Below are 26,507 nucleotides of genomic sequence, written 5' to 3'. Positions count from 1 at the left end.
TCCTACACCAGTCACCGGCTTCTCTCTTCATGCTTCTAGCTACATGGCTCCATTTCACCCTCCACACAGCAGGGAATTGTATTTAATCAGCTAGTTGCAACAGTTGGGAAGCAGTGCCTAAGCTTCAGCTGAGTACGGAGCTGGGGTATAAACCTCACTGGCTCTCATGTGAGCAGGGCTCGCACTGTCTGGATTATTGTCAAGCACATTACTGCCGAGCCTAATGTAACCCATATAGATGCTGCCCATCGATTTGACTAGCAGGGAGAAAACAAGTGGATTACATAATTCATGTTCCATTTTGTTCTACTGGGAGGTAGCAATGAGACTGAGTGGCAACCATGACATGAATGATAATAGCTGCCTGTCTGCATTTTTTGGCATGTTCTGCCATGAGCAGATAGGTAGTCACCCACCCACCACTTACCAATACTGTGAGGTGACTCAACCTTTCACTCATTCAAATCACACCGCGTTTGTTGTTTAAAGATGTCTGAACAGTATCTGCAAAAGTACTTGGAACAATTTTGTACATACCAAATAATATCTCTCTCACATTTCGACGTATATATATATATATATATATATATATATATATATATATATATATATATATATATATATATATACACAATGTTTTTCAGCACTAACAGATATGTGAGGAGCTTATTATTTAACACATGCTTCAACATAAATAGCTGATATATATTTAAAGAATATCAGTGAAAGATGCATTTTACATGTGCTTTCAAGATCAGAGTAGTGGGGATCTAGTGTCATTTGTGGAGCAATGAACTTTAAAAAAGTAACTTAAAACTGCCGAAATGTCATTGTTGAAGTTGAAATAAAGGGACGTGGGAAAAAAGTTAAAAAATATATAAGTTGATAAAGGTTAATTAGTCACACGATTTTTAAGTGTCGGGAAGTTTCCCAACCACTCTTCAGTGAGTTGCTTTCCACTCCCTTTATTGAAACCTAATCCTCTGAGAGCCGCTTCGTCGGAATTTTAAACCAACGGTGATAACAAAAAAGGTCACAGGTTTGATTTAAAATGGAAATATCTTTGGTTTGTAGGCAACTAGTCGCATGTGTTAATGTGAACATAAGGGTATTTAATTTTTAAAAAAAGAAAAAAGGAAAAACAAACTTACATATCGGCTGATAAGAGTACGCAGAGTGCTGAAATCCATCCCCATCCTGTTCCTCTTCCCTCTCCGGACACTTCTTCTGCTCTCTGTCTTTTTCTCCTCCAAAGGTTATTTTTACTGCGGGCGCTAGCTTCTTTTTAATTCTACTCCTCTGTCCATGACTTTCTCTTCTCCCCCGTCTTCTTCTTCCTGAATTGGAAAAAAAGGACTCGCTTCCAAACTCACCTACGGACCCCGCAACGGGCTTTAAACGGGGGAGTGTCTGTCTGTGCGTCTTCTACAGTTTGAAGACAGTTCACACGGGCAGCGAGCTGCTCCTCCTAAAAGACTAGAAGCCAAACTAATATCCAGCTCTCTCGCGCTCCCTCTTTCTCTCTCTCTCCCCCCTCTGCGCGTGTACTAATAATCTTCTTGTCTCGCGCCGCGGCCAAAAGAGATTTTCTTTCATCTACGTCACGTGGAGCCAGGTGGTGGCTCTGGCACCGGGGGTGAACGCATGCGCGCTCTAGTGTTTGTGAAGAGTAATTATTGATTGGGTGTTTCAGTTAACTGTGGGATATTTAGTATTTTTTTTAACTTAAAAAAATAATAAAATAAAATAAAACAGACTGGTGCTATCCATAGATATGGTGCTGAAATCATTACAGAAAATGTCAGAAATACACATAACTTACACATAATCGCATTTATTTATTCATTCATTTGTTTGTTTATTACTTAGGTTAACTAAAGTTTTGTGATACAACAAATAAGGAATTTAAAAGGTAAAATTTATATTCCTTTTCCATCTCAAATCTCATCCACTTTTTCAAGCTCGGTTTAAAATGAGAAGAGATTTTCATAATATTTTAGACTCATTATTACAAGTTATTACTGCTGTCGTGACGCATCGGTTTGTAACAGGCAGGTCAGCGGGGTCAGAACAAAATAATTCATGGCACCACGTTTCAGGAGGGAAATATTTTCATCCACTTGTCCGCGCCCTGTTTCCTGGAGACGCTTTTCGGCGGGTTCTGTTGAAAGTCCGCCGTAAAAATAGAAATAATAACCACGGTTTCTTGTTTGAACCTTCAAAATAAAACCTACGTGATGGATTTTGGTTTAAACTGTAACAACTTTATTAATGATATGTCATAAATAGGCTTTTAGTTGTTTTGGTATTTTTGCCGTTCATTATTTATTTATTAATGGGACTGGTAGATAATTAAACATCCGGCATACATGTTGCACCTTTGGTCTTACCAGTCAAAAGGTTCTTTTTTACATTACAAGTTCCCCTTACATATTGATTTATCTGGTTATCTTGTCTTCCTCGTCTTTCTTGGCGTCGTATGTATTATCGTCTTGTTATTTTTTTGCGGAACAGTGCTTCTAGTTTTAATGTGTACATTATTTATTGAGCCTTCGTTAGTGTTGTGCAAGTTTTTAAAAGAAATAGGTAAGAACATGTATGCTTTTATTTTGAAGGCAAATGGCGCTGGTCGTTGTCAAATTCTTCCTAGCTTGCCTGAAGTTGTCAAAATGGCGTTGCTCGTAGTGGGGGATTTGAGTTAGTTCATATTATTCATTCACATTTATTCATTTATTGGGGAACACACTGCCCATTTGCCACGGAGAGCATGGCAACCCTGGATCAGAAATCGCCAAACGTCCTTCTCCAAAGCCTCTGCTGCAGAATCACGGGGAAAAGCGAAGGTACATCCGTTACTGCTAGCAAGCTTCGCGCTACTGCACTACTGTAGTAGTCAGGAACTGCCAAACCTAACCTCATTCAAAAAATCTATTTTTTGTTGTTTCGCGTCCTGTTATTAATCATACATGCTTCACACGAAGCAGTATGTGAGTGATTAACTTCCAGTGGCAAATTCGGCATTAATATTTCACATTAGACCGCTCTGATTTTTCTGTTTATTAAACGTTTTAAGCAGCGGGCGCCGACTCACCAGGTTTGTTTTGCAGACTGAATATTGTAGAAAACGGTTGAAGTTTTACTTAAATAACTGCTGCTCAGTCTTTCGGACAATTGCCGAATTGAAGATAGGATTTTATTAATTTCTTAAGGCCTTCGGGAGTAAACATGTCACTACAATGTCACATTTAAATTATTAAGAAAATATATTGATTTCTTTTTATGTGGCTATCGCTTTAGCTGTGAGGAAAAACGGGACGTAGCGGGGGCTCGGTTCGCGTATCTGTCAGCCAATTGGCTTGGCCAGATGCTGCACATCCAGCTGAACAGCTTCACGGTACTTCCACGAGTCGCTGTCTTACACCGTTACTTTTGCTCAAATAAAGTGCTTCGCCTTTCTCGGTTATCTTTTAGATTGCTAGCCACTTAGCTCTGTTTCTAATCTGTGTGGTAAATTGGATGCAGTTGCCTGGCTAGCTGCAGGCCCCTGTTGTAGATAGAGGCAGAAACAGTGTTTTTTTTTGTTTTTGTTTTTTTAAGTCACTTTTGATCAAAGGCCCAAAACCTTTGTAGTTAGCAACAGCAATGAGAATTAGCTTTTAAAATATGTATCTAAAGTGTTAGTAACACTGTCCCATCATACATTATCCTTATTAAAGTAATGGCAAATCTGCACTCTCCTGGTCTGCAAGTTCATTTTGTTATATCCTGTTTGTGCTTTTGGAAAATAAGTAAAGTAATGATGTAACAGGGGAAAAAATCCCCCAGTCAACACCCTGTCATTTGTACATTCCTTCAAGCTGTTAGTCATGTCTTGATATTTGTTTTTTGTTTTGTTTTTTCAGCTGAAGTTGCCCACCAGTTCCAGTACGCAGTACGAGTCATTGGCAGTAACTATGCCCCTACTATTGAACGAGACGAGTTCCTGGTGTCAGAGAAGATAAAGAAAGAGCGTGAGTGGCATTTGGATTGATGCTTTCCTCCCTCCCTCTGTGAAAGCAAATCCATTATAATCCACTGTATATTACTTCATTTAGTCATTGTGACATCTGATCCCCTTATGTCAGAATGCCAGCTTTAATACATGTGCTGGAAAATCTTTATTCCACCATACTACAGAATCCTATTTGAATTAAATGGAAGCAAGGTCACACCATTAGTGGGAAAACATTGATCCAAGCTTTGCGGCAGACTGTGAAACCAAAATAGCACAGCACTTACTGTACAGCATTTATTTATCCCAGGTGGACTTATGAGAAGTTTTTGCTTAGTCTTTGTGTATTTTAATTGCAACATTGCCACAAAAGTGATAACTGGATATTTTATATTGGTTAATGATGTGAAACAGTCAGACATTTAAATGAAATTAATTTTGAGTGAGTTTGAGCATATGAAATAATGTATTCCAGTGACTGCTAAAGAAATAGCATTTGTCTTGCAGCTCTAAATGCCAGCAGTGACAGGGTGTACCAGAGCTGGAGGGTTGGTTGTCAATATGAGGGCAGTTATAAATACAAACACAGCATGCTTTATCTTGATGAGCAACTTTGGGCTTTCAGAAGGGCGCTGCAGTCTGCTGGCTTTCTCTTTGAACCTCCACAATACATTTCCTACTTTTCTTTGTCTCGGTCTGCAGTTTTAACAATATCCCATTTGTGGAGAGTTTCTTTTTGTTATTTAAAAACCTGTTTGGCACAGAACCATTTCCAGCTTTGTTCATCTGTTAAATGAGCCATTCATGGAGGAGAAACGCCACCTAACACAGTCGGTCTTAATGCTCTTGCAGTGCTGAAGCAGCGGAGAGAAGCGGATGCAGCTCTGTTCTCGGAGCTGCACAGGAAACTTCAGACACAGGTTGGTATTTGGATTTCTCTCTGAAAGGTATTATTACCCACAGAGGTATTAAAGCTTTAATGGAACAATTTCCCACTTGACGCATGATACAGCCTGCTTGCATAAAACAGAGACCTGTTTAATTTGGTTCAGAGTAAGCCTCTGAAGGGCTGATAACACAGTACTGGTCATTAATTGTATATTAATTTATTTGTTTATTAATAAGTCTCACTAGTCGCCACAGTCACCCCTCCAGATAATAATACTGTTTTGTTTATTAAATGAAAGAGTCTTCCAAAGGGTGCTTTTTGTCCTGTCTCACTCTCCTCACCCCTGCTCAATCATGGCAGATGGTCGCCCCTCCCTGAGGTTGGTTCTGCTGGAGGTTTCTTCCTGTTAGAAGGGAGTTTTTCCTTCCCACTTTCACCTAGTGCTTGGCCATAAGGGGTTGTCTAATGTTGGGGTTTTCTCTGTATTGATTTTGGGTCTTTACCTTAAAACGCTTCGAGGTGACAGTTGTTGTGATTGGGCGCTATGTAAATGAGATCGAATTGAACTGATTTGAAGGTGGTATTTTTTTAATGTTGTTTTCCTGTTTGCAGGGTGTTCTAAAGCATCGCTGGTCAGTTCTCTACTTGTTGCTTAGCCTTTCTGAAGACCCCCGCAAACCATCCAGCAGGGTGGGGAACACACACACACACACACACACACACACACACACACACACACACACACACACACACAAAATCTTTTAGATTAGAGTAGCTTTACATGAATCAGAGTTAAAAGTCATTCTTATATATCTTACATTTGCCTTGGGTCAACACCCCAGGTGAGGTTTCATCAGACTGGCTACCTCTTTACAAACAGATGATCTGAACTGCAGATGGTGGAAGCTTCAGTGCTTATAGCAACTTATGAGCCATGATGAATATATAAGGATATCCCCTCTCTGTGATATCATACAAAGCCAAGAGTAGAAAGAAAATTAAACTGAATGTTTAAAAGCTCGAGCTTTTGGATCATAGTGATTACGTGTGTATATGCACTGATACTTGATTCTGGAGACCTTCAATGTCTGATTGTACTTCCTAGGTTGGAAACTACGGGGCACTGTTTGCCCAAGCCCTCCCCAGGGACGCCCACTCCACCCCATTCTATTGCACCCGTCCGCAGAGCCTGGCCCTGAGCTATGGGGAGAGGAGCACCGGCCTGTCAGCTAGTGTCGGGACCAGTGGGATTTCAAGTCTAGGAGTTTACACACTGAACGGACCTACACCAACACCACAGCCACTGCTTGCAGGGTGAGCATCTTCATATCAGCTTGTTAAAACTTCAGCTTTCCATGTCAAAGCCACGTACCAGAGGTTTTAGGCAGCCCCGAAAAGCTCTGCAGTGAAGGGTTGTTTTTCTGATGTGTTTGTGTGAGAAGCCCTATGTCAGATACAAGAGGTATCATTTAGTAGCAGAAAGTGAACTTGCCTCTTTCCTCTCAGCTTGACCCCTTATAACACAGTTTAACGGCCATTTAGTCCCATTTTTTTTCTTATTAATAATGCAGTGGGCCTTTAGTAAACAATGATCATTGGGCTGTCTGGGTTCACCTTTGCGTCTTTAAAAGGCAATTTATCCTCTTGAAAACATCAAGTTTTCCCATGGCTCTGGACAACACACAGTGATAATTAAGTAACAGTACAAAGATGTGTGCTGGGATTGCTTTATTTAATGACTGTTCCAGTACTTTCCAAGGGATCAAAAAGTAACTGCTGAATTCCCAAAGAAATTCCAAATTTGAACTCAAATCTTGATTGTGAGATTTCTGTTCTTTGCTGTGATTGTCAGCCACATCATCCATTTTCTTCCACATCCAATTCAGGGTCTTGGGGAAGGTGGGACACTGTCCCGGTTGTGATTGGATGAGAGGCAGAGTACAGCCTAGACATGTCACCAGTATATTGCAGGGCTGAGGTCCCATTTATGCGTTATGCAAACAGTGAGCTCCATACCATTTATACGCACTTTATACTGTTTATAACGTTTCAACATCTCCCTTTATATAATCTGTGAGTCTGGCAGATTACGATTGCATAAAAAACTGACCGATTGCACACACGTGCTGCGGTTGCGGCGACACCAGCTTGAGGTTGCACAGAGGGCCCAGATGGCCAGTGGATTTGAACCCAAGACCTTCTTACTCTGCAGTGCTAACCACTTCAACACAGTACATCCATCTAAGGCAATCCTGTATTCACTCGCATGACCTCTTATTTTGTCAATATTTGCATCCTGGCTGTTGCCACGTTGTGTTTTTTAGAATCAGTGTAATTTAATAGCTAACACTAGGAAGCTTAGTTAGGGAGCTGTAACCAGCGTATAGACACAAGGACCTGCTAATTAGTAATGGACTAATAATTTAATTTCACTCATCAAAACTGAAGCACAAACATTTTGGTCAGTTAATTGCATTTAAAATTCTTTAAAAGGCACCAACAGCACAGTTAAGAGCTTCAGTTCAGTCACTCCACTTATCTAAGGTGAGGTCCAGCAGACAGCAGCTGCTTACAGCTGGCTGTGGTTGCAAAACTGTCAGCAAAAACAGATGAAACGCCCTAGACTTTAAGCTAACCACACCCTTCTTAATGACTGGTTAGACTGAAAATGTTTTTGGAAGAAGGGTTTTGATGCTGTTAAGTTGGTTGTTTTAACATGTTTAACGAGGCTTTGAGGAATAGTTTGGCAAATGTGAGCCTTAAGTGGCCACTAAAGGAACTACAGTGGCCCATGCTGGTTTAGTTTTTCAGCCCTAGAAGGTGCCACTCGATCAGAACAGTATAACTGTTTCATTGAAAAGAGTATCAGTCTTTTGTAAACATGAACATGGCGTCATCCCTAATTATTATGACATTCAGTGCATAGTAAATGTATATACAAAAATCCAGAACGGCTCAGCCATAACTAAAGTAAATGTGCTGTTGTGTTTCAGCCAGCCACCTCAGCCTGCAGCTGGAGGCGGTCAGCCTCTGGGTTCACGGTTAGCCTGGACTTTGCCTGTAAGCTCCTCGCCCAGCTCCGCTATGGTTCCGCCCGCCGCTCGGCCACCCCTCGGGCCTCCGGTCCCCGCTGCCAGAGTAGTGCGTCCTCGCCGAGATGGTGACCCAGCCGGTGAGTGACGTGTATACAGTGTGGGTTTCAGGTCTGCACGACCGTGCCAAAAAAATAAAACCCTCCATGACATTCAGTGCATTTACTATGCACTGAATGTCAGTCTGCCCCAGGGTAGCTGTGGCTACAACTGTAGCTTGCCTCCACCAGTGTGTGAATGTGTGCGTGAATGGGTGGATGACTGGGTGTGTAAAGCGCTTTGGGGTCCCTATGGGGGACTAGTAAAAGCGCTATACAAATACAGGCCATTTACCATTTTAATAACAAAAGTTAACTCTTTTTGACCTCCATACATTCTAAATACATAACATGTTGCATTCAGAGGAAGTATCCTGGAGCAGGCTCTGAGCAGATCTCTCTCAATTTATCACTCATAGCCAGACGTCCCCTTGTGTCTCCCATTGTTGTGTCATGTGTTGCATTATTCATTCAGTCTGTCCTGTTGTACATTTGAGTTTATCTGAGAAATCCATGTACCATGAGATCTTAAAGTTTCATTTTCATTTCTCACTTCCCCTCTAACACAATATAATCCTCCACATTCTGCGTGCGCAGGTGAGGTGAACGAGGCGGCGCTGGTGCGGGACATCCTTTACGTCTTCCAGGGAATTGACGGCAAGTTCATCAAGATGAGCGCGCAGGATAACTGCTACAAAATAGACAGCAAGGTACCCAAACTGGCGTCTAGCTTTGTAAAAGCTCTTAATAGACCAATCAGCTCAGCAGGGTACACACATTTCATAGAGTAATAATCATCACCATCCCACAGTGACTTGCAGCGGATCCAAGTCCTGGAGCTCCAGCTGCTCAAAGATCACTTTTCTTTATTAGGCATAATAGATGATATGAAATCAAGACTGTTTTTGTTGACTGAACTTTAGAACCAAGATTCAACAGATCAATATAAAGCTTTTTGGCTCTGAGTCACATCGATCTTCTCCCACTTTCTCTTTCCTATTTTTTTTTTTGTCTGTCCTGTCAGTTTATTTAATTCCCCCTCTCCTCCCCTTTTTGCCACATTATCGATGGGAAGGCCATAGATGGAACTTGTCCCATAGTCTCACTCCGTGACGCTAAACTTAGACTTGTGTTCGATCTGCCGACACCGTCCACCTGATGGAGACGGAGCCACTGAGAACACAGATATATTAGTCAAGGATGGAGATATTTTGGAGGCTGCTTTGGCCACTTAAGCTCTCTGTAAGGCTCCAGTGATAAAAGGTTTTTGTTAAGCAGATGAAAATTTAATGCGAACTTTTCAGCCCGGAAACAAGGTCGTCTGCTGCAAGACGGCCTTGTTAGTCATAGATGTGTTGCGTAAATTATAGTGAGCGATTTAATGAAAGTGGCTGATTAAGATTTTAATTATACCTTGATTATGTCTATAAACTCTGTGCTAGAGATTCCTTTCCATAGGCCTAATATTAAACTAATACTATAGTTTAAAAATAAGCTGAGAGTAAATATTCCAGTATTTGGATCACTGTCAGGGTCAAATCATGGCATGCATAATAGTTACTACATGGCATTAAAAATCACGCTGGCCCTTTTTGTCATACGCTTAACTAGAAGAACAATATGATAATGCAGTCGTCTTCCAAAGCCAGTGCTGCATCTCAGAATTTGCACTAAAATTTAATGGGTTCTACTTTTGCCCACTTTTCTACAAAGTTTAATGAAATACAGCTCGTGAGTTTTTGCCAAGTCCTGCTGATAAATTAGCAAACGGACATAGCTTTGCCTCCGCTCTGGTCTTGGTGGAAGAATAAACAAGCAGATGTTGTTATATGTGTTGTAATGTGTGCTCTGACTCACTAGGTGGTGCTGTGCAAGTCCCTCAGGGACACCAGCAGCAGACTGGCTGAACTTGGCTGGCTCCACAACAAAGTCAGGAAGTACACTGATGCCAGAAGCCTCGACCGGGCCTTTGGATTGGTTGGACAGGTATGTGAGTGCGTGTGCACATTTGCCATGTGAATTAATTGTTCACGTCAGTTTTATCACACAGTCCTCAACTAATGCTTACCTTTCTGTTTCTGTGTTTCTCCACCCACGACCTCTCCTCTCCACTCAGAGCTTCTGTGCCTCACTCCACCAGGAGCTTAAGGAGTACTACAGGCTGCTCTCTGTCCTCCACTCGCAGGTAAACAAAATTAGTGCTGACAATGAGGAAATGTGTAATGGAAAAATCAGCAGACGCTTGATCTAAGGTAATTTCTCTGTGCTGTAGCTGCAGGTGGAGGATGACCAGGGTGTGACCGTGTGCACAGAGAGCAGTCTGACCCTCAGGAGGCTGCTGGTCTGGATGTACGACCCTAAAGTCAGGCTCAAAACGCTCGCCGCCCTCGTCGACTTCTGCCAGGGTGTGTGGACGTGTGCTTGTTGGTTTTAATGTAGGTGGGTGAACATGCTAAACTGAATATAGCATTCTAAGTGTCCCCGCATTGTGTGTCATTAGGTCGTAAGGGTGGCGAGCTGGCTTCAGCAGTTCATGCCTACGGGAAAACGGGAGACCCACAGATGAGAGCGCTTGTTCAACACATCCTCAGCCTGGTGTCACACCCCATTCTCAACTTCCTCTACAGGTGGATATACGACGGGGAATTAGAAGACACCTACCACGAGGTACACGTGCCTCTCTGATCTTTTCTGCGCAGTAATAAAAACCTCTTGTAATCAAAATAAATGCAGAGCAGTGCATCAAAATTCAATGAGAAAGATGAATGTCTTTACAGAGAATCTGAGAATTACAGTGCATGTTCTCTCTGACTGCTCTGATGTTTGACCCCAATGAGAGGGAACATTACAGAGAGAGGAGAGCCAGGACGGCCCCTTAAATGAGAACTGATGAGAGGAGTGTAATGGAGACCACAGTGATGAATGTGTCTCCTTTATTTCTCCCCGCCCTTTCTCTCTTTCTATTGCTCTCGCGCACACAGTATTTATGTGTCCAGCGCGGACCATTACCGAGCGCTTGGACTTTTGGTTTTAAGTGCTGTGTTTAAGAACACAGAGTTAGAAATTACTGGAGCTTTCAGGAGTGAAATTACCCAGGAGATCTCACACAGCCTGTGAAAACGCACTCTAAACAACAGCTGTAATTATGGCTGAAAGGCTTAAATAAATAAGGCACTGTAGGTTGTAACATTGCAGAACTCTCAGGCAATGAGCCAGTAAATGCTTATTCGCACTGTTTTCTCCTTTTAACTGCGCACATTTGACAGTGTGCAGTTATTAATAATCAAACTAGAATTAGGCCCAACTTTATTGCATCAGCCACATTGTGTTTTCAGAACAATACATATCATTTTTATTACCACTGAAAACTTGTCACTTTGAAGTTGGAGCGTAGTAGGACATTTTTCATTATTTCAGGCAAGTACGAGTCATTAAACAACAAACGATCAAGAATCAACTTAACTAACCAAGCATGGTATGAAGTAAATGTGTAGTTGGTGTAGCTGACATGGAGCTACACATCATTAGCATCACATAGCTTACCAATGCATGCACACAAACAGGTAGATCAAAATTTGGCACTTTTTTTTAATACAATTTTTTGCAGCATTTTTAAACCTTCATAACTTAATAATTACTTAAAAAACACTTAATCCAACTTAAGGCTTTAGAATTCAAAAAGGCTGTTTGCTTCTGCGTGTAGATCAGGCATTTAAATGTCATCCTTGTGGTTTTCATAGTGACACTGCTTGTGAAAGTCTTATTTCAGCCACACACAGCTTCATAACGATGAATTTAAAGTGAGCCTGACAGTTGATATCAGTTTTTAAAATGTATCCTTGTACACAGCCTTCAGCGCCCTCATTAGACGGCCAGTTGAGGCTGCTGTACTGACACTGAAGTAAATGGATAATTTAAGTGAATGTGACAAAGGATGGAAACCTCTGCAACGGTCTGGACACTGACTATAGACTTACTTGTTCAGTGACAAATGTTACATTAGACTCTGTTCAGCCAAGCGCCTCTTCCTGTCTGGATAAGTACAGTTAGTTCACATCCACTGGTCGTTCATGTGCATATCAGCTGCCATGCAGTCAGCTAAGTGTGCTGCTGCTACTCAGTGAAAGGAGTAGATGCAGGGAAAACTGTGCTCATATGGCTGTACTGGTCTTCAACTAAAAGCAGCTGAAGTTTGTCTAAAAAGTTGCTTGTTTTGTGGATGAAGGTGTCTCAATATTAGGTGACTAAGTCGGCAACATCTAGTAGAACTTCTGAGGGAATGGGAAAGGGCTTGTTTGCTGATGGAGGACAGTGAGGGCTAGTTGTAATGGGAAAAAATGTCAAATGCAACCACTGTGCTGGCTATAGAGAAATTAAAAGAAACGATTATGTAACGCAACCTCAGGCTATATCAATATCACTGGGAATGTGGGGTAGCGTATGTCAATATACCTTCAAAGTCAACATACGTACCAGCGCCTATCTGATTGTTACACCGGATATTAAACCCAGCAGGCAAAATAAAACTGTTAAGTGTGTGTTTTTCTATGTGTGTGTTCATAGTTCTTTGTAGCATCAGATCCCAACGTGAAGACCGATCGTCTGTGGCACGACAAGTACTCCCTCAGGAAGTCGATGATCCCTTCGTTCATCACCATGGACCAGGCACGCAAGGTACGCGTGCCATCACAGATGTCTTCACTGGATGCCAGAGAGCATGCTTTTGTAGACGAGACTGTGAAATGACTGAAAAGGAGCTGCTATCTCCTCCCTTTCTCTTATCCCTTTAGGTTCTGCTGATCGGCAAATCCATCAACTTCCTGCATCAGGTTTGCCACGATAGAACGCCGCCAGGCAAAATCACGGCAGCGTCGAAATCTGCAGACACTCCAAAAGATGGTAAGCGTCTCAGGAAAGCAAATTCATAGATAATACTTCCATTTGTTTTGTTTCTGACAGCCCATAATGGGACATTAAGAAGAAAAACCAGTATGGTGAAGTTGTGAATAGAGGTTTGCTGGCTTTTTCAGAGTGCTGTGTTGCTTTAATTTTAGTGTTTTCATGAAATACGCTCATAACCAACTTGGAGCCTCCTTTTGTGTATATGTGTGTTCTGTCTTCATCGTATTGATTTCATTACACTGTATTGACGTTTGTTGTTTTTAGTGAACACTGGTCGATGCTCTTGGGCCTTGTCCTTCTCTCCTTTTGACTGGAGAGAAGAACTGGGTATACTCAGCTGTAGTCTATTGATTCTGTCTGTAGGACTTCATCTAACCAGTTTGATCTGTGGCTTTTAGAATATGAGCTGAAGGACGTTCTCTTTCTCTCTTATTGTCTAGTAGAACAGTTCAAAGACTTGGTTGACCCTGAATCCAAAGGAAAATAGGAGGGTTAGTCCAAAATTACAGCAAAAATCTAAACGCTTAGGAATAAATAATTTGATAAATAAGGTACATTTTTTTAATCCATATTAATATTTGTCCATGAATCAGCAGTTTTGAACTCTAATATAAAAAAATTCTTTTAAAAATGTTTCATAAATTTTTTTCATCTTATATAAAAGACCGCCATTCATTAATGTGTAAAATGTAGCCAGCAGAGAAACTCCATTTGATACCTTCTTGCTCACGTAGCCGCAGAGCTGCTGTCTGACCTGGAGGGAGCGTTCCAGGAGAAGATCGACGCGGCCTACTTCGACACCAGCAAGTACCTGCTGGATGTCCTCAACCGTAACTACCTGTTGCTGGAGCACCTGCAGGCCATGAGGAGATACCTGCTGCTGGGCCAGGGAGACTTCATCAGACACCTTATGGACCTACTGAAGTATGGTTTTCCTTCCTGATCTATAACACTGATGATCAAGCTGCAAGTCCTAATTTTCTCATATGCTACATGTTTTAATCTCAGACCAGAGCTGGCCCGTCCTGCCACCACTTTATACCAACACAATCTGACTGGTATCTTGGAGACGGCAGTCAGGGCCACCAACGCTCAGTATGATAACGCTGAGATCCTCAAGAGGCTGGACGTACGCCTGCTAGAGGTAGCATCATCACCTGCTTGTTAGGAAGTAATTGAATTAATAATGAAGAATGATCCTTTTTCTCACTATGGCTCATCTTGTGTGGCCTCCAGGTGTCTCCTGGTGATACAGGTTGGGATGTTTTCAGTCTGGACTACCATGTTGATGGACCGATTTCAACGGTGACTACACACAGCCTCCTACATGTTCTGTTTATTTTATTTTTTTGCATGTGGAAGCTTGAAGATGTGAGTATTACCATTTGTCTGTGTGTATATTGTCAGGTGTTTACGAGGGAGTGCATGGGCCACTACCTGCGGGTGTTCAATTTCCTGTGGAGGGCCAAGAGGATGGAGTACACGCTGACTGACATCTGGAAGGGACAGATGTGTAACGCCAAGTTACTAAAAACCATGCCTGGTACTTAAACGCACACACATACTTAGTGGAGAACTCACTTGAAATTAACTCTCATCCTTCTTTCAGGTTTTTTGTACGTAATCTTTTGCAGCATTATGGCAAAATATATTTATATTTTGATAGCATGCCTACTTCCTGTTGTATAACATGACCCGCCCTTGTGCTCTTTACCCTGCAGAGTTGTCCGGCGTGCTGCATCAGTGTCACATCCTGGCCTCCGAGATGGTCCACTTCATCCATCAAATGCAGTACTACATCACCTTTGAGGTCAGGTCCATTAGCAGCAGCGCTGTTACTATCGCAGGCTGTAAAACCTCAGTAAACCGTATCAGTTACAGTAGTAAACTGTGATGTGTGCGCAGGTGTTGGAGTGCTCCTGGGACGAGCTGTGGAGCAAAGTGCGTCAGGCTCAGGACCTCGACCACATAATCGCTGCCCACGACGTCTTCCTAGACACCATTATTTCAAGATGCCTGCTGGACAATAACAGCAGGGTAACACACAAACACACAAGATTTCTGTGTTCTGTTAGTCATTCCTCTGTTTCCCTGTTTTGCATACCCCTAATGAAACTCTGTTATTGTATCTCCAGTCTCTTTTGAACCAGCTGAGGGCCATATTTGACCAAATCATTGAATTTCAAAGCGCCCAGGACTCCCTCTACCGCTCAGCGCTGGAGGAACTCAGCCTCAGGTTGCAGTATGAGGAGAAGAGGCGGCAGAGAGAAGAGGAGGTAAGTAATGAAAGGGAAGAGAGGTATATTTGTTGTTGTTTTGGCTGGAGATGGATGCATAGTGAGTGATGCTATGTCATCTGTTTCTTGCGTCTTTCAGGGTCAGTGGGGAGTGACGGCCGAGCAGGAAGCAGAGGAAAAGAAGAGGATTCAAGAGTTCCAGGAAACCATACCAAAGATGCGCTCACAGCTCCGGATCCTAACACACTTCTATCAGGTACCAGCTCGAGCCACCACCTAAAGCTGCTGCTCGTCATGAACTGTATTCAGTGGAATCAGCCATTGCAATTCATTTCACTTTTTTCCTTCCCTTCATCTCTCCCTCTCAGAGCATCGTCCAACAGTTCCTGGTGTTGCTGATGACCAGTTCCGATGAGAGCCTGCGCTTCCTCAGCTTCAGACTGGACTTCAATGAGCACTACAGGTTTGACTTTAAAGACTCCAAAACCAAAATGACCTATATCAAAGTTTATTCCATTAAGTTGGTGTCCTTTGAAACTGTAATTATTACCGTTCTAATACTTAGTAGGTCCATTTATAAATTTTACTTAAATCTGTGACTGTAATCTAAAATTATGCGCATTGTTCTCGCATAAAAATGCAGAAAATCATGCATCATGTGATGTTGCAAATATTTGATGACTCCTGCATTTTCCGAGAAGTGGTTAATTTGTTCGAGGCTTTAGCATTTTGAGTGTGCAGATGGACTCTAAATGGAAATAACTGATGTGACTTACAGTAGCCAGGTCTCAGTGGATATGAATCGCATGTCAGGATATGACCTAATCGGCCTAATGCGTCTGAGGCTGCATCCACAGTATGTAGCCAGTGGGGGAAATAATCTGGAAATAACAATAATAATAATCTTTTTTCAAAGATGTGAACAATCTCTACTTTTTATGGTAGTTTCATTTTAATGTAGAGGCATTACTCACATTACATTAAAGTTATACATTGATTTGAATGTCAACTACCAATGTAGTTGGTACAGAGGTTCATTGGGTTCTTCTTACCCTTAGCAGAAAAACAGCCCCACAGCATAATATTTCCACCTCCGTGGTTGACTGTGGGGATGGTGTTCTTTGGGTTACACTCAGCATTTCTCTTCCTCCAAACACAGTCGGTCGAGTTCATGCATCAGAGGTCTATTTTGGTGTCATCTGACCACAGAATTTTCTCTCAAACCTTTTCTGAATCCTTTGGATGTTCACTGGCAAACTTAAGACGGGCCTGTGCATGTGCCTTTATGATCAGGGAGGACCTTGAGCGTTCCATTGAAATTACCACATGGTGGGTTACCAGTGGTGTTCTTGCTGAGTGTTGGCTCACCTGCCTTCAGATCACTAACAGGCTCCTGTCATGTAGTTTATGCTTGATCCACCACCTTTCTCATGATCACCCTCAGTTCAGGAGGCGAGATCTTGCGTGGAGCTCAAGAGTGCAATTGATGGTCATTTTATATTTCTTTTTTTCTAACAGTGATTTATTTATTTGCTAAGGGAAATGGTTTCTTTCATGATATCACTGCTAACATATCTATAGTTTACAGAGAAAATATTAGATCATCTGGGGGGTTGTGTGTGTGTGTGTGTGTGTGTGTGTGTGTGTGTGTGTGTGTGTGTAATCAACTCCTTTCCTCTTCAGGGCCAGAGAGCCAAGGCTGCGCGCCTCAATTGGTGCCACCAGAGGGCGACGACTGTCAAATATCTGATCCTGCAACAGCAGCATTGGATGCTTCCCACATTGGAGTGCAGGGTATGACATCACTGACACGGGCTGAACAGCTGACTTCAGGCGCTTCATGTCGAGGTGATGATGTCATGCCTTGGAGGAGCGATCCAGGAAACGCAAAAAGCATTCTGGGATTGCTGGACCAGCGGCAGTTGCCAAGTAATGACATCAAAGCAGACGGCTTCAATGAAATCAGCTGAGCGGGATCAAAAAAGGAAGCAAGTCCAGCGCTCGAATTCCAGTGAGAATTCTTCAAATTCTAAAATGAACTTTGGGAAAACTGGAGGAGGAGGTAACGAACGCTGCTGTCCGACTGAGCTCCCCACCACACCGGGTCACAGCGGGCCACCTTCCATGGCATGCCTTACTCATGAGAAAACAACAACAAACCTTTGTTCCTCTTGGCAGGGTTCCCAAATCTAGTCCCAACACACATAATGTATGTACATAGTGTTTATGCAAAAATGTCTGTACCTGTTTCTGCATCTGTACACAGCGACACCTGTTGCTCTCCGAGCTCTCACTACGGTTCAGCCGATACAGCCGATATTCATAACACTGTCAGTTTTGTGCTCTTTGCTTCTCAACAAGAGTGTTTCTGCAGGCGTCGGAGCATTAAAACTGACAGGCGAATCGAATATTAAAGAAGTGTGATCAGAGTTGGCACACCCGTTTATCGGCCTAACCCTAGTGTTCCAATCTCTCCTACTTACAGTGCAGGGTGTTTCTTTTTTGTTTTGTTTTTTTAAAGTGTCAGCTTGACCACACATCACACACAGACTGTTGCACTTGCAGGCAGAATGTGTTCATACAGACTACTTTATTTATTAAGGATCAACATTAGTTTCATTTTACCCGGTTTCTTCTGTAAATAATCAGATTACCTGAGTATCAGCCGATGGAAAGACTGTTAAGGGTTGATTTAGATCATATGCAAGTGTGGGTTTCACTTTGTTTCTCTCCTTAGTTTTGTGTTTTTGTGTCCGTACGAAAGAGATGCATCATCTTAAGGAACACAATCTTCGCAGCAACCACAACAACCTCACTCCTCCTCACTGAGAAAACCACAGGAAATATAAAACGCTCTGATTTCTGAGTTTCTTTAAGAAGAGAGTGTAAATAATAATTTGTTTATAAATGTCAGCTTGGTCTGTTTTATTTTCTGAGGCTTTTCTGATTTTATAAAGATAAGAGTTCTGTTTAATAGTCTATTAAAGTGAGGTGTGCCTCATATGAGAAAAAGTATTGTAGCATTGATTCAGGCTGGAAATGTGTCAGTTATTAGTTTTCAAATCTCAGAAAGTCCTCCTCGTGTTCATAACCTTTGAGTTTTTGTTAATAAGGAGGAAAAGCTTTGAAAAAACATTTAAGTCCAAAGCGGTGAATTATCAGTCAGATTTGTGCAGTGAGGTGAAAGTTTTGACATTTGCAGATAGAGGCTCACTAACGGCCCAAATTACAGTCACTGTCAAATCCCTTATTAGCCCCGCCCTCATTAGCGTTTAATTATACATTCAAATAATAAGTACTTTAACATCTGTTAGTAGTGGGTTTTTTGGTTGTGTTGTTTGTTTGTTTTTTTATATTAAGTTGTGTTTTGAAGCAGTGTTGCTGACTGAAAAATATTTCACAGGGAAAATATGTACTTCTGCTGATTTATACTCCAATTTTGGTAAACTGTCAGTATTTGTGACAGCCTCTGAGAAGCTCTGGCCCCTCTGTGTGAACGTGTGCGATAGTCAAGTTTGATTTTCGATGTGTGGTTTGTTTGTTTTTTTTATTTTCAGTGAAACACATGGGTGCTGCTTATGGTCTGAAGACCACTTAAATGCTTTGGGACAATGAATTCCTTCAAATAGACATAAAAAGATGAAGTATCACTCTAAAGCTGAACCTGGTCAGCGGTTATGGGCTGTATGTTTCTGTCTATGTTGTATAGCACATAATGTATAGTTAAAAAAAAAACAAAAAAGGGATACAAACTGTCCCGCTTTTTCTTTAATAAATTTGCTTTTATATCAATGTGTGGTGGCTTTCTACTTTGGTGGACGTGGTGCTATGCAGCTTTGCGTCTGGGCTGGATTTGTTTGAACTTGCTGCCACCTTCTGGGGATGAGTCAAAAAGGATCGACCTTGTCTAGGTAAACATTCCAGAAGAATATGCTTCGCCTGATTAGGCATCCTTCTTACTTACTCTAGGCCTCGCCTTCATTTTACCTGGGAAAATCTTCTCTAAAGTATAGAAAATAATATTTTAAAGGCCATGTTGTACTAACACCAGACCAGCTTTTCTCTTTGAAGCCAAATCACTGCAGAGCTCTGTTTCATCAAATAAGACATGACCAGCCCTAAAAACCCTTTGATTTTTTTTTTTTAAATTAATTTTGGGTTTATGTGATTGTGTTGTGATGCATTGCCATTTTTCCCAGGTGTATAACTAATAAAGTGGCTAACCATAGTTTTACCTATTATAGCTACTGACAACAGGTGTGCATAAAAAAGTGCTTACATAACTGACTAAAACATAAAGGTTTTTGTTTCCACATATAGTAAGCACAGTTAACGTTTCCACCAATCGGAGGACGAGAGGTGACGGTATTGCCCAATCACAGGCATCAAAGAGTTTCTGTCACGAGTGTGTTCAAGTTCAGTACCAAGGACAGCGACACAGTCTTGCTATATAAACAGTGGAACAACACGTTTATTAAAATGACCCAGAAGTGTGTTATGGAACTGTCATTGCAGATAATTCATGCAGGAGGCCGAGAAGCCTCCTGGATTAAGCTTGAAGCCAAAGAGAACAAAGAATAAGCAACCTGCTAACCAAAAGTATAGTCCCCAAGTCGCAACGATTACCGTCAGCTTTATTTTTCTACCCGTTTCTATTCTTATTCTGTGGGATAAGGGAGCACACTGAGGTCTTGTAGTATCTTCAATATTGGATAAAGAAGCCCATAAATAGAAGATGTCTTAAGGAGTGAGACGCAGCGAGAAAAGTGCACTCCAGTAAAAGCTCCACTGAGCATGACCTTTTTCAGACTCCTCGAATAATAAAAATAAGAACTGCAATTTTTATTCAGTTTATTAGAATGTAAATAAACTCGTATGCTTTATTAAAGAAGAATTCCGAATAATGATCCTCAGTGTAGAGTGAAGGCTTTGAATATCTCATCAACTACAGTGCATAATATCAAAGAGTCCAAAGACTTGGAGAAATCTCTGTGTGCAAGGAACAAGGCCAAAGATCAGTATCAGTTACTGTGATCTTCAGGCCCTCAGGCAGCATTATCACAGAAATCCCTGCATGGGCTCAGGAACACTTGCAGAAATCACCATCTGTGAATATATCTATGTATATATATATATATATGTATATGTGTATGTATATATATATATATGTATATGTGTATATATATATATATATATTCAAATGCGGTTTGTGTTTGAAAGGGGCCTCAGTTGAGATGGCTTTTAGTTCAGCAGGCAGCATGTTTCAGAGGCAGCAACTCTGAGCTCCCCCATTAGGTTTAGTTCTAAATTTGTGAACAGCTAAGAGACTTTTACCTGCAGATGAAATTTAGTCCAAAAGGACAATGAAGTGGTTTTCGTTGTCTCACCCATGTAATAAGCTCACTTTATGTTTTAGAACAAACTATGCAAAAGCTGAACCACTAGAGGGAGGAACAGCTTCTCTTTTCCAGCTCTGTGTGGCTTCAGTTTCTCTGAGCGTGCCCGTGTGCGAGATCTGATTACTTCAGCTGCTCTTTATTAAGAAATTAAACGTCCTACCTTTTCTGTGGGACAGATTGGAAAAAAAAAAAAAAAGATCCCTCTTCCCGAGATCCTGTTACACACAGTGTCCATGTGGCCTCTTTCTATTTGTCTGCTTTCCTTTTTTTTTCTTCTGAAAAACCAATTCTTTCCACGAGTCACTTGCTCAGACAGTTGCTGGAATGCTCTGTATACTTGTGTGTCAATACCTGTTTTCTTGTCCAGAGCGCTCTCTCGTCAGCCCTTTATAAAAACAGCCTCTCATATTTGCAGATAACACTTTGAAGAAATTGTCAATTTGGGAAGCGGGAGTACAGAGAGGCAGAGAGGCTTGACTGCTGAGCTGGAACAGACAGATCTGCATTCTTTTTTTCTTCTCTTCTTTCCTTTTCTGTGCTCCTTCCTCTCTACATGTCTGTATTGGTTATAACTAAGCCCACAGATGTGTTTGTCAGCCCCGGTCTATGACATCGAAATGGTTTCTGATCATTCCAAACATTTCTCCCAGTATTCCCAAGGCCCCTCATGTCATTTTTCCCTCAGAAAAGAAAGCTTTTCATTGCTGACCTTTTTATTGAGAAAGCCCTCCCTGAAAAACTGGCCTGGTTTTGGTTCATTCTTTGTGCACTGGTGTTTTTAAAGCAAATACATTTTCACTTTCACAGTTTTAGAAAAACTGTTCAGTGTTGGTACCTAATACAGGACCAATTCACAATTGTATTTGTGAGTTTATTTGCATGCTGTGTTTTTCAAACCTGTGTATCCTCACATCTGTCTATGTGCAGTGAACCTTCTCTAATACCTGTCACATAGATCCAGCTGGCCCAACGGTCACGTCTGTACTTTAAGCAGCCGCAGGGCTCACAGTCACTCAGACGTGATGGTCAGATCTTCCACGGATGCACTGAAGTCGTGTGTTTAGTAGAATCTCTCCTTTCACATTTTTAACAGCCTTTTAAAGGCTGATTGAATTTCATTGTTGATGATGATGATGTTCTTCAATGCTGGTTAGGCCTGACTGAAATATTGGACATGCTGCTACTTCATTGTTTTATCACAAATACACTGCTCAGAAAATAACATAAAATAAAATAAAGGAACGCTTTGAAACATCTCAGTGGGAAAAAAGTCATGCTGAATATCTATTCTGATATAAACTGGGAATGAAAGGATGCCACATTGTTTGATAGAAATGAAAATGATCAACCTACAGAGGGCTGAATCAAAACACACTGAAAAACAGAGTGAAAACATGCAGCAGGCTAGTCCATTTTCACTGGTGGTCCTGCCAATTCTGGTATTCTATGACGAATCCCAGTCGGGCTCCACAGTGCCAGGCAGTGAGCGTAGGGACAACTAGAGGCCCTCAGTCCACCCTCATGAAGTCTGCTACTGATTGTTTGGTCAGAGACATCCACGTCCTGCTGGAGGTCATTTTGTAGCTCTAGCAGTTCTCATCATGTTCCTCCTTGCACAAAGAAGCAGATACCAGTCAGCTGATGGGTTAAGGGTCTTATACAGCCCTTCCATGGAGACACAGCAAACTTTCAGGCAATGGCACATATTGATGCACCATCCTGGAGGAGTTGGACTACCTGTGTAACCTCTGTAGGTGGTTACCAGTAGTGACACTGATACTAGCCAAATGCAAAACTACTGAAAAAAAAAAACAGTCAGAAAAGATGAGGAGAGAAAACATTTTAGTAGCTTCCAGATGTAAAAATCATTGCTGTTTTAGGGGTTTTAGGGGTTCTAGGGGTAGGGGTTTTCCCTTCTAGTGCACCTGCTTTTAGCTTCATTAACACCAAAGCAGCTGAAACTGATGAACAACTTGAATTGATGCTGTATTGTGTGTAGAGCTGGGCGATATGAGATTTTTTCATATCACGATATGTTTTTTTCATTTCAGGCGATAACGATATCTATCACGATATAAGCCAAATAACTATATTTGTAAGATTCAAATGTGCCGTTGCTCACAAGTAAAATGTGAAATAATCAGCAGCTTGTTTTGATTTAAATATTTATTTCTCATAATAAGTTCAACAGGGTAGATGTACTTAAGGAACATGAGACTTTTTCAGATAGATAAAGGCAAATATTGCAAACTACACAAAAGGCAGCCGCTAAAGCGTTTAAGTTTCAAAATAGAACAAACGAAACAGACTAAATTGTCAATTCCACTTAGAAACAAAATATTAATTCTAAAAATAAATCTTAGTTTGTTTTACAGAAGAACAGACAAAACTGACTAACTTTTGTCAATATCAAATAAACTGAGAACTAAAAGGAAATTCTCAATCTCTCCTTGTTGTATAGCTGAGCTTTTCAAACAGTTTTAACAGTTACTTTAGTCTGACAAAAGCCGAATGACGAATTAGCGCTTCCAGTCAGAGACTGAGGCTACGTCCACACGTACACGGGTATTTTTGAAAACTGAGATTTTCCGTTTTCGTTTTAAAAAATAATCCCGTCCACACATAAAGGCAGAAATGAAGGAAAACGCTGCTATGAACATGCCAAAGCAGCAGGTGGCGCTAGATTCCTAACCGTGTAGAGATGTTGGCCAATCAGAAGTCTAGAAGCCTCGGTGGGAAAAAGTAAACAAAGCTGGGGCATAGAAGCAGAACCGAGTCGTATGTGTGGACGGACAGTAACTGTGTGTATATGTAAGCATTTAAACACTGCAGAGAGTAGAATTAACAGTATTGTAGAAATTCATTTCACCGAAACAATAACGTGGCGCAGTGTGACGCATGCACCAGTTTATTGTATTTCCAGACTTGCTTTCGGCACAATTTACAGTGCACGCTACTCTGTTTTTTGTCAGACTTGAAATAGCCGAAATACCTTCACACTACGGAACTTCTATGGCTCTTCCGTTCGACAATCTCTCCGGCATTGGAACCGTCATCTGTTTTCTCTTCGGTCACGCTCGGTTGATTTTTCTAGTCGGCACACTCATTTCCTCCATTACGGGCTGGCTCCATTACCCGCTGGCTGCTTCCCAAACAAACACACGTGCGGCTTGGCACTTGTGCTGTAGGTAACAAGTCACGCGACGTGACGCTGCGGCTGTGATTGGTTCGGCTCTGGGCTACTTAATTTGGATTGGCTGACCTTTTTTTTTTTTTATTTTTTTTTTAAGAGGACAAGAGCGGCGAGGTCTATCGCGATAGCTTAATTTCTCTATCGAGTAAAAGTTATATCGCGATACATATCGTTATCGTTCTATCGCCCAGCTCTAATTGTGTGTTAAAAAAAACATAGCTGGATTGTTACTAATGTTTACAGTGCTCTCAGCACTGTCTGCAGCAGGTGTAGGAGAGTAGCATCACAGCTGAGCACATGATGGTGCAAGGTCAACCTGTGTCTACATGGAAAAATGTCAGAGACTTTGTAAAGCACATGGCTGGTATAATGAATTATACACATGGAGAATATCAGCAGTGTGTGCCTCACCTTTCACTCTGTTAGAGCTGGGATAGGCTCCAGCTCTATGGATGGATAGTTTGCATTGCCTGCCATGCACAGATAGTATTGGAAAGCAGTTGAAAGTGAAAGTTGCTTTTCATTCTTCTTATTTGATCTGACTGATACATTTCTACTAATTATAATGTTGTGTTTAGATATTTGCTCCAGTTTCTGTTTAACATCAACCTACAACTTCAAAGTTGATAGATAATAGTGGGACAGTTAGTTCAATCTGGGGTCCAGTTTTCACTAAATAACGGATACACGAGGACAGCATGTAACGCCCCTTCCATTTCCGCAGAGGAATTAAACTCAGTTTGACCTGCGGAAACAAAGCATATTGTCGTGTCCCATCATGCACAAGGCTCGCTGCAAGTGCATGAATGCGATCTGAAGAATAGTCTGCCAGCTGTTCTTTTCCCTCCGTGCTCCTCATTATTTCCTCTGTGAATGTCATTAAAGGAAAAGCTTCCTTTTCCTGTGACCGACTCAAGCCCTGTTTGACCTTCTACCGCTGTTTTAAGGCTAGACAGAGGGCAGGGAAAGAGAAAAAAACCTGTATGTGTGTGTTGTCAAACCAGGAACAGACAGCTGACATTTTAATGGCATTTCTGGCAGCAGGTGTATTTGAAAGAATCTTTTCAACAAAAAAAAGAAAAAAGGCTGAATTCCTGTCTCTTTTTTTGATCCCTATTGTCTCTGATGACCGCCAGCTGGACCCCAGTTTGCAGCAGAGAGCAAAACAACACAGCCGCTACTACTTTCTGCTCCTTGAAGGCCGCACGTCCAAGACCTCCACCTCCTTTTGTTCACAGTTTGCTTTTACAATAGTCTCGAAGATAGAAGTGCTGAATTAATTGGACATTTGCATTTGTTGGATTTTAATGAGGCTAATTAGCCCGGCAGATCACAGTTAGGTCTGAGAGCTTTGCCCGGATACAGAACAAGGTGTGAAAACACGCTCCAAGCTGAGGATGCAGTAATTGTCCCCTCATCCAGCTCAAAACTTTCACCTTTTGAAGTGGTTTCCCAGGTTAGAGTCTCCCTAATTGTGACCGTCTAATTAAGTGTGAGAAGAAGTGGAAGCACTGGGAATGCTTTTTCTTGCTATCCTTCCTCCGAGTGTGATTATGTTCCAAAATTAGCCCAAACGAAGTGCACAAAGCAGATTGCTGTGGCAAGTGCTGCACACAGGAATGTTGTTAATAACAATCTCCTCTCGTTTCGTTGTGTAGCCGATGTTGGCGTTGTGTCCTCAGTATCAAACAATCAGCTAAATGGTGTAAAAATATCACAGTGGCCCTGAAGTGCAAAGCAACAAAAATTCTCCAAGTGTTCTGTCACGTGTCACAACCTTTTGTGACAGCTTGTGTGAAATGTGGTGTTCTTGTGACTTGTTGGGATGTGGTCATCACAAAAAAGGCAAAGGTCATTCCCATCTTCGAGGCCAAGGTGTGAAATCTCTGTGATATGTTGCCCTGCACCTGAGGTAAGTTTTGAGTGGGGGCTGAAACACCCTAGAAGGGATCTAAAGACATTGTAGGTGGTTGATATCAGCCACCTACCCCTTCCCAGACATTTCGACTCCCACTCACACCTTGCCTCAGCTGCTTCCAGAAACACTTCTAAAAAAAAATCACAGGAGAAAAACATGAAAAAGGATCTTGTTCTCAAATGAAAACGTTTGGCCATTTGGAGGACACGTTTCTCCATGAAAAACAGATATCATGCCATCTCGTGTTTTTATGAGTGAAAAACACATTTTCATACACATCCCACCCCACAAAATGTCAGACCCCATCACAGCCAACATGTATTATCTTTGAATGGCATGTGATCAACACTGACTGTATCTAACATGGCAACGTTTCTGTCTTCTGTAGCTGCTGGAATGCACAGAAAAAATCATAAAACTCAATATTAGAATCACCTTGATCAATGATGTGTTTCAATCTGAGTCATAGCCTTAAAGGTGTATTTCACCATTTTTGACATATTGATGTTTTATGTAGAGATGGACTGATCTGATATTACGTATCGGTATCGGTCAGATACTGACATAAATTACTGGATCGGATATCGGAGAGAAATAAAAAATGTAATCCGATCCATTAAATATCAAAAAAGCACCTCACAAAACTTGCAACATGGCGTAACTCGGCTCATAACCGTAGCACGTCGGAGCAGTGTGCTCACATAGAGCAGCTGTGTGTATTTGTAGCCTCGCTACCAAACCAGCATTTCATCTCTGAGGAAGTGATCCCAGAGAGACGTAAAGCAAGTGTGTAAGTTCGTCTCTGAATGTTTGTAAAGCATTCCAGCGTTAAGCTTAACAACCGATAT

The 26,507-nt window shown here is 41.6% G+C and overlaps 2 protein-coding genes across 10 annotated transcripts in view; one reads left to right on the top strand and one right to left on the bottom strand.

Moving 5' to 3' along the window:
- atp11a (ATPase phospholipid transporting 11A) overlaps positions 1 to 1,518 on the bottom strand; it is a 54,339-nt gene extending 52,821 nt beyond the window's left edge. For all 7 annotated transcript variants that reach the window (XM_085263991.1, XM_085263988.1, XM_085263990.1 and 4 more), the window contains exon 1: positions 1,152 to 1,518. In XM_085263991.1, the coding sequence (XP_085120117.1) occupies positions 1,152 to 1,196 (45 nt within the window). In that variant the 5' untranslated portion in view covers positions 1,197 to 1,518. The remainder of the gene's footprint in view (positions 1 to 1,151) is intronic.
- Positions 1,519 to 2,645: 1,127 nt separating this feature from the next.
- Positions 2,646 to 18,941, top strand: tubgcp3 (tubulin gamma complex component 3). Of its 3 annotated transcripts, XM_085265154.1 has the most exons (23): positions 2,646 to 2,843; positions 3,903 to 4,010; positions 4,844 to 4,911; positions 5,493 to 5,570; positions 5,986 to 6,194; positions 7,874 to 8,052; positions 8,608 to 8,720; positions 9,871 to 9,996; positions 10,127 to 10,195; positions 10,283 to 10,415; positions 10,511 to 10,677; positions 12,574 to 12,684; positions 12,801 to 12,909; positions 13,647 to 13,836; positions 13,921 to 14,056; positions 14,149 to 14,217; positions 14,320 to 14,455; positions 14,634 to 14,722; positions 14,818 to 14,949; positions 15,048 to 15,188; positions 15,289 to 15,405; positions 15,518 to 15,612; positions 16,833 to 18,941. In XM_085265154.1, exons 1-23 carry the CDS (start codon positions 2,768 to 2,770, stop codon positions 16,897 to 16,899), a joined length of 2,718 nt encoding a protein of 905 aa, XP_085121280.1. In that variant the 5' UTR covers positions 2,646 to 2,767; the 3' UTR covers positions 16,900 to 18,941. The 3 variants fall into 3 exon arrangements, with proteins under 3 accessions (XP_085121280.1, XP_085121279.1, XP_085121277.1); XM_085265153.1 differs by having other exon boundaries at positions 10,289 to 10,415; positions 15,518 to 18,941; XM_085265151.1 differs by having other exon boundaries at positions 15,518 to 18,941.
- Positions 18,942 to 26,507: the final 7,566 nt, after the last annotated feature.

This window comes from Mchenga conophoros, linkage group LG23 (assembly GCF_057382185.1).
Source record: "Mchenga conophoros isolate Kocher_MC1m ecotype Shallow Benthic linkage group LG23, M_conophoros_male_GT1.1, whole genome shotgun sequence".
Classification (NCBI taxonomy): Eukaryota; Metazoa; Chordata; class Actinopteri; order Cichliformes; family Cichlidae; genus Mchenga; species Mchenga conophoros.
This window is presented reverse-complemented; position numbering and strand designations above follow the sequence as displayed.

Bases quoted from the DNA above. Each gene is read 5' to 3' on its own strand.
- tubgcp3 (XM_085265151.1), top strand. From the start codon at position 2,768: ATGGCAACCCTGGATCAGAAATCGCCAAACGTCCTTCTCCAAAGCCTC. The intron at 13,837-13,920 runs GTATGGTTTTCC...TTTTAATCTCAG, and splicing joins CACCTTATGGACCTACTGAA to ACCAGAGCTGGCCCGTCCTG. The intron at 15,189-15,288 runs GTAAGTAATGAA...TGCGTCTTTCAG, and splicing joins GGCGGCAGAGAGAAGAGGAG to GGTCAGTGGGGAGTGACGGC.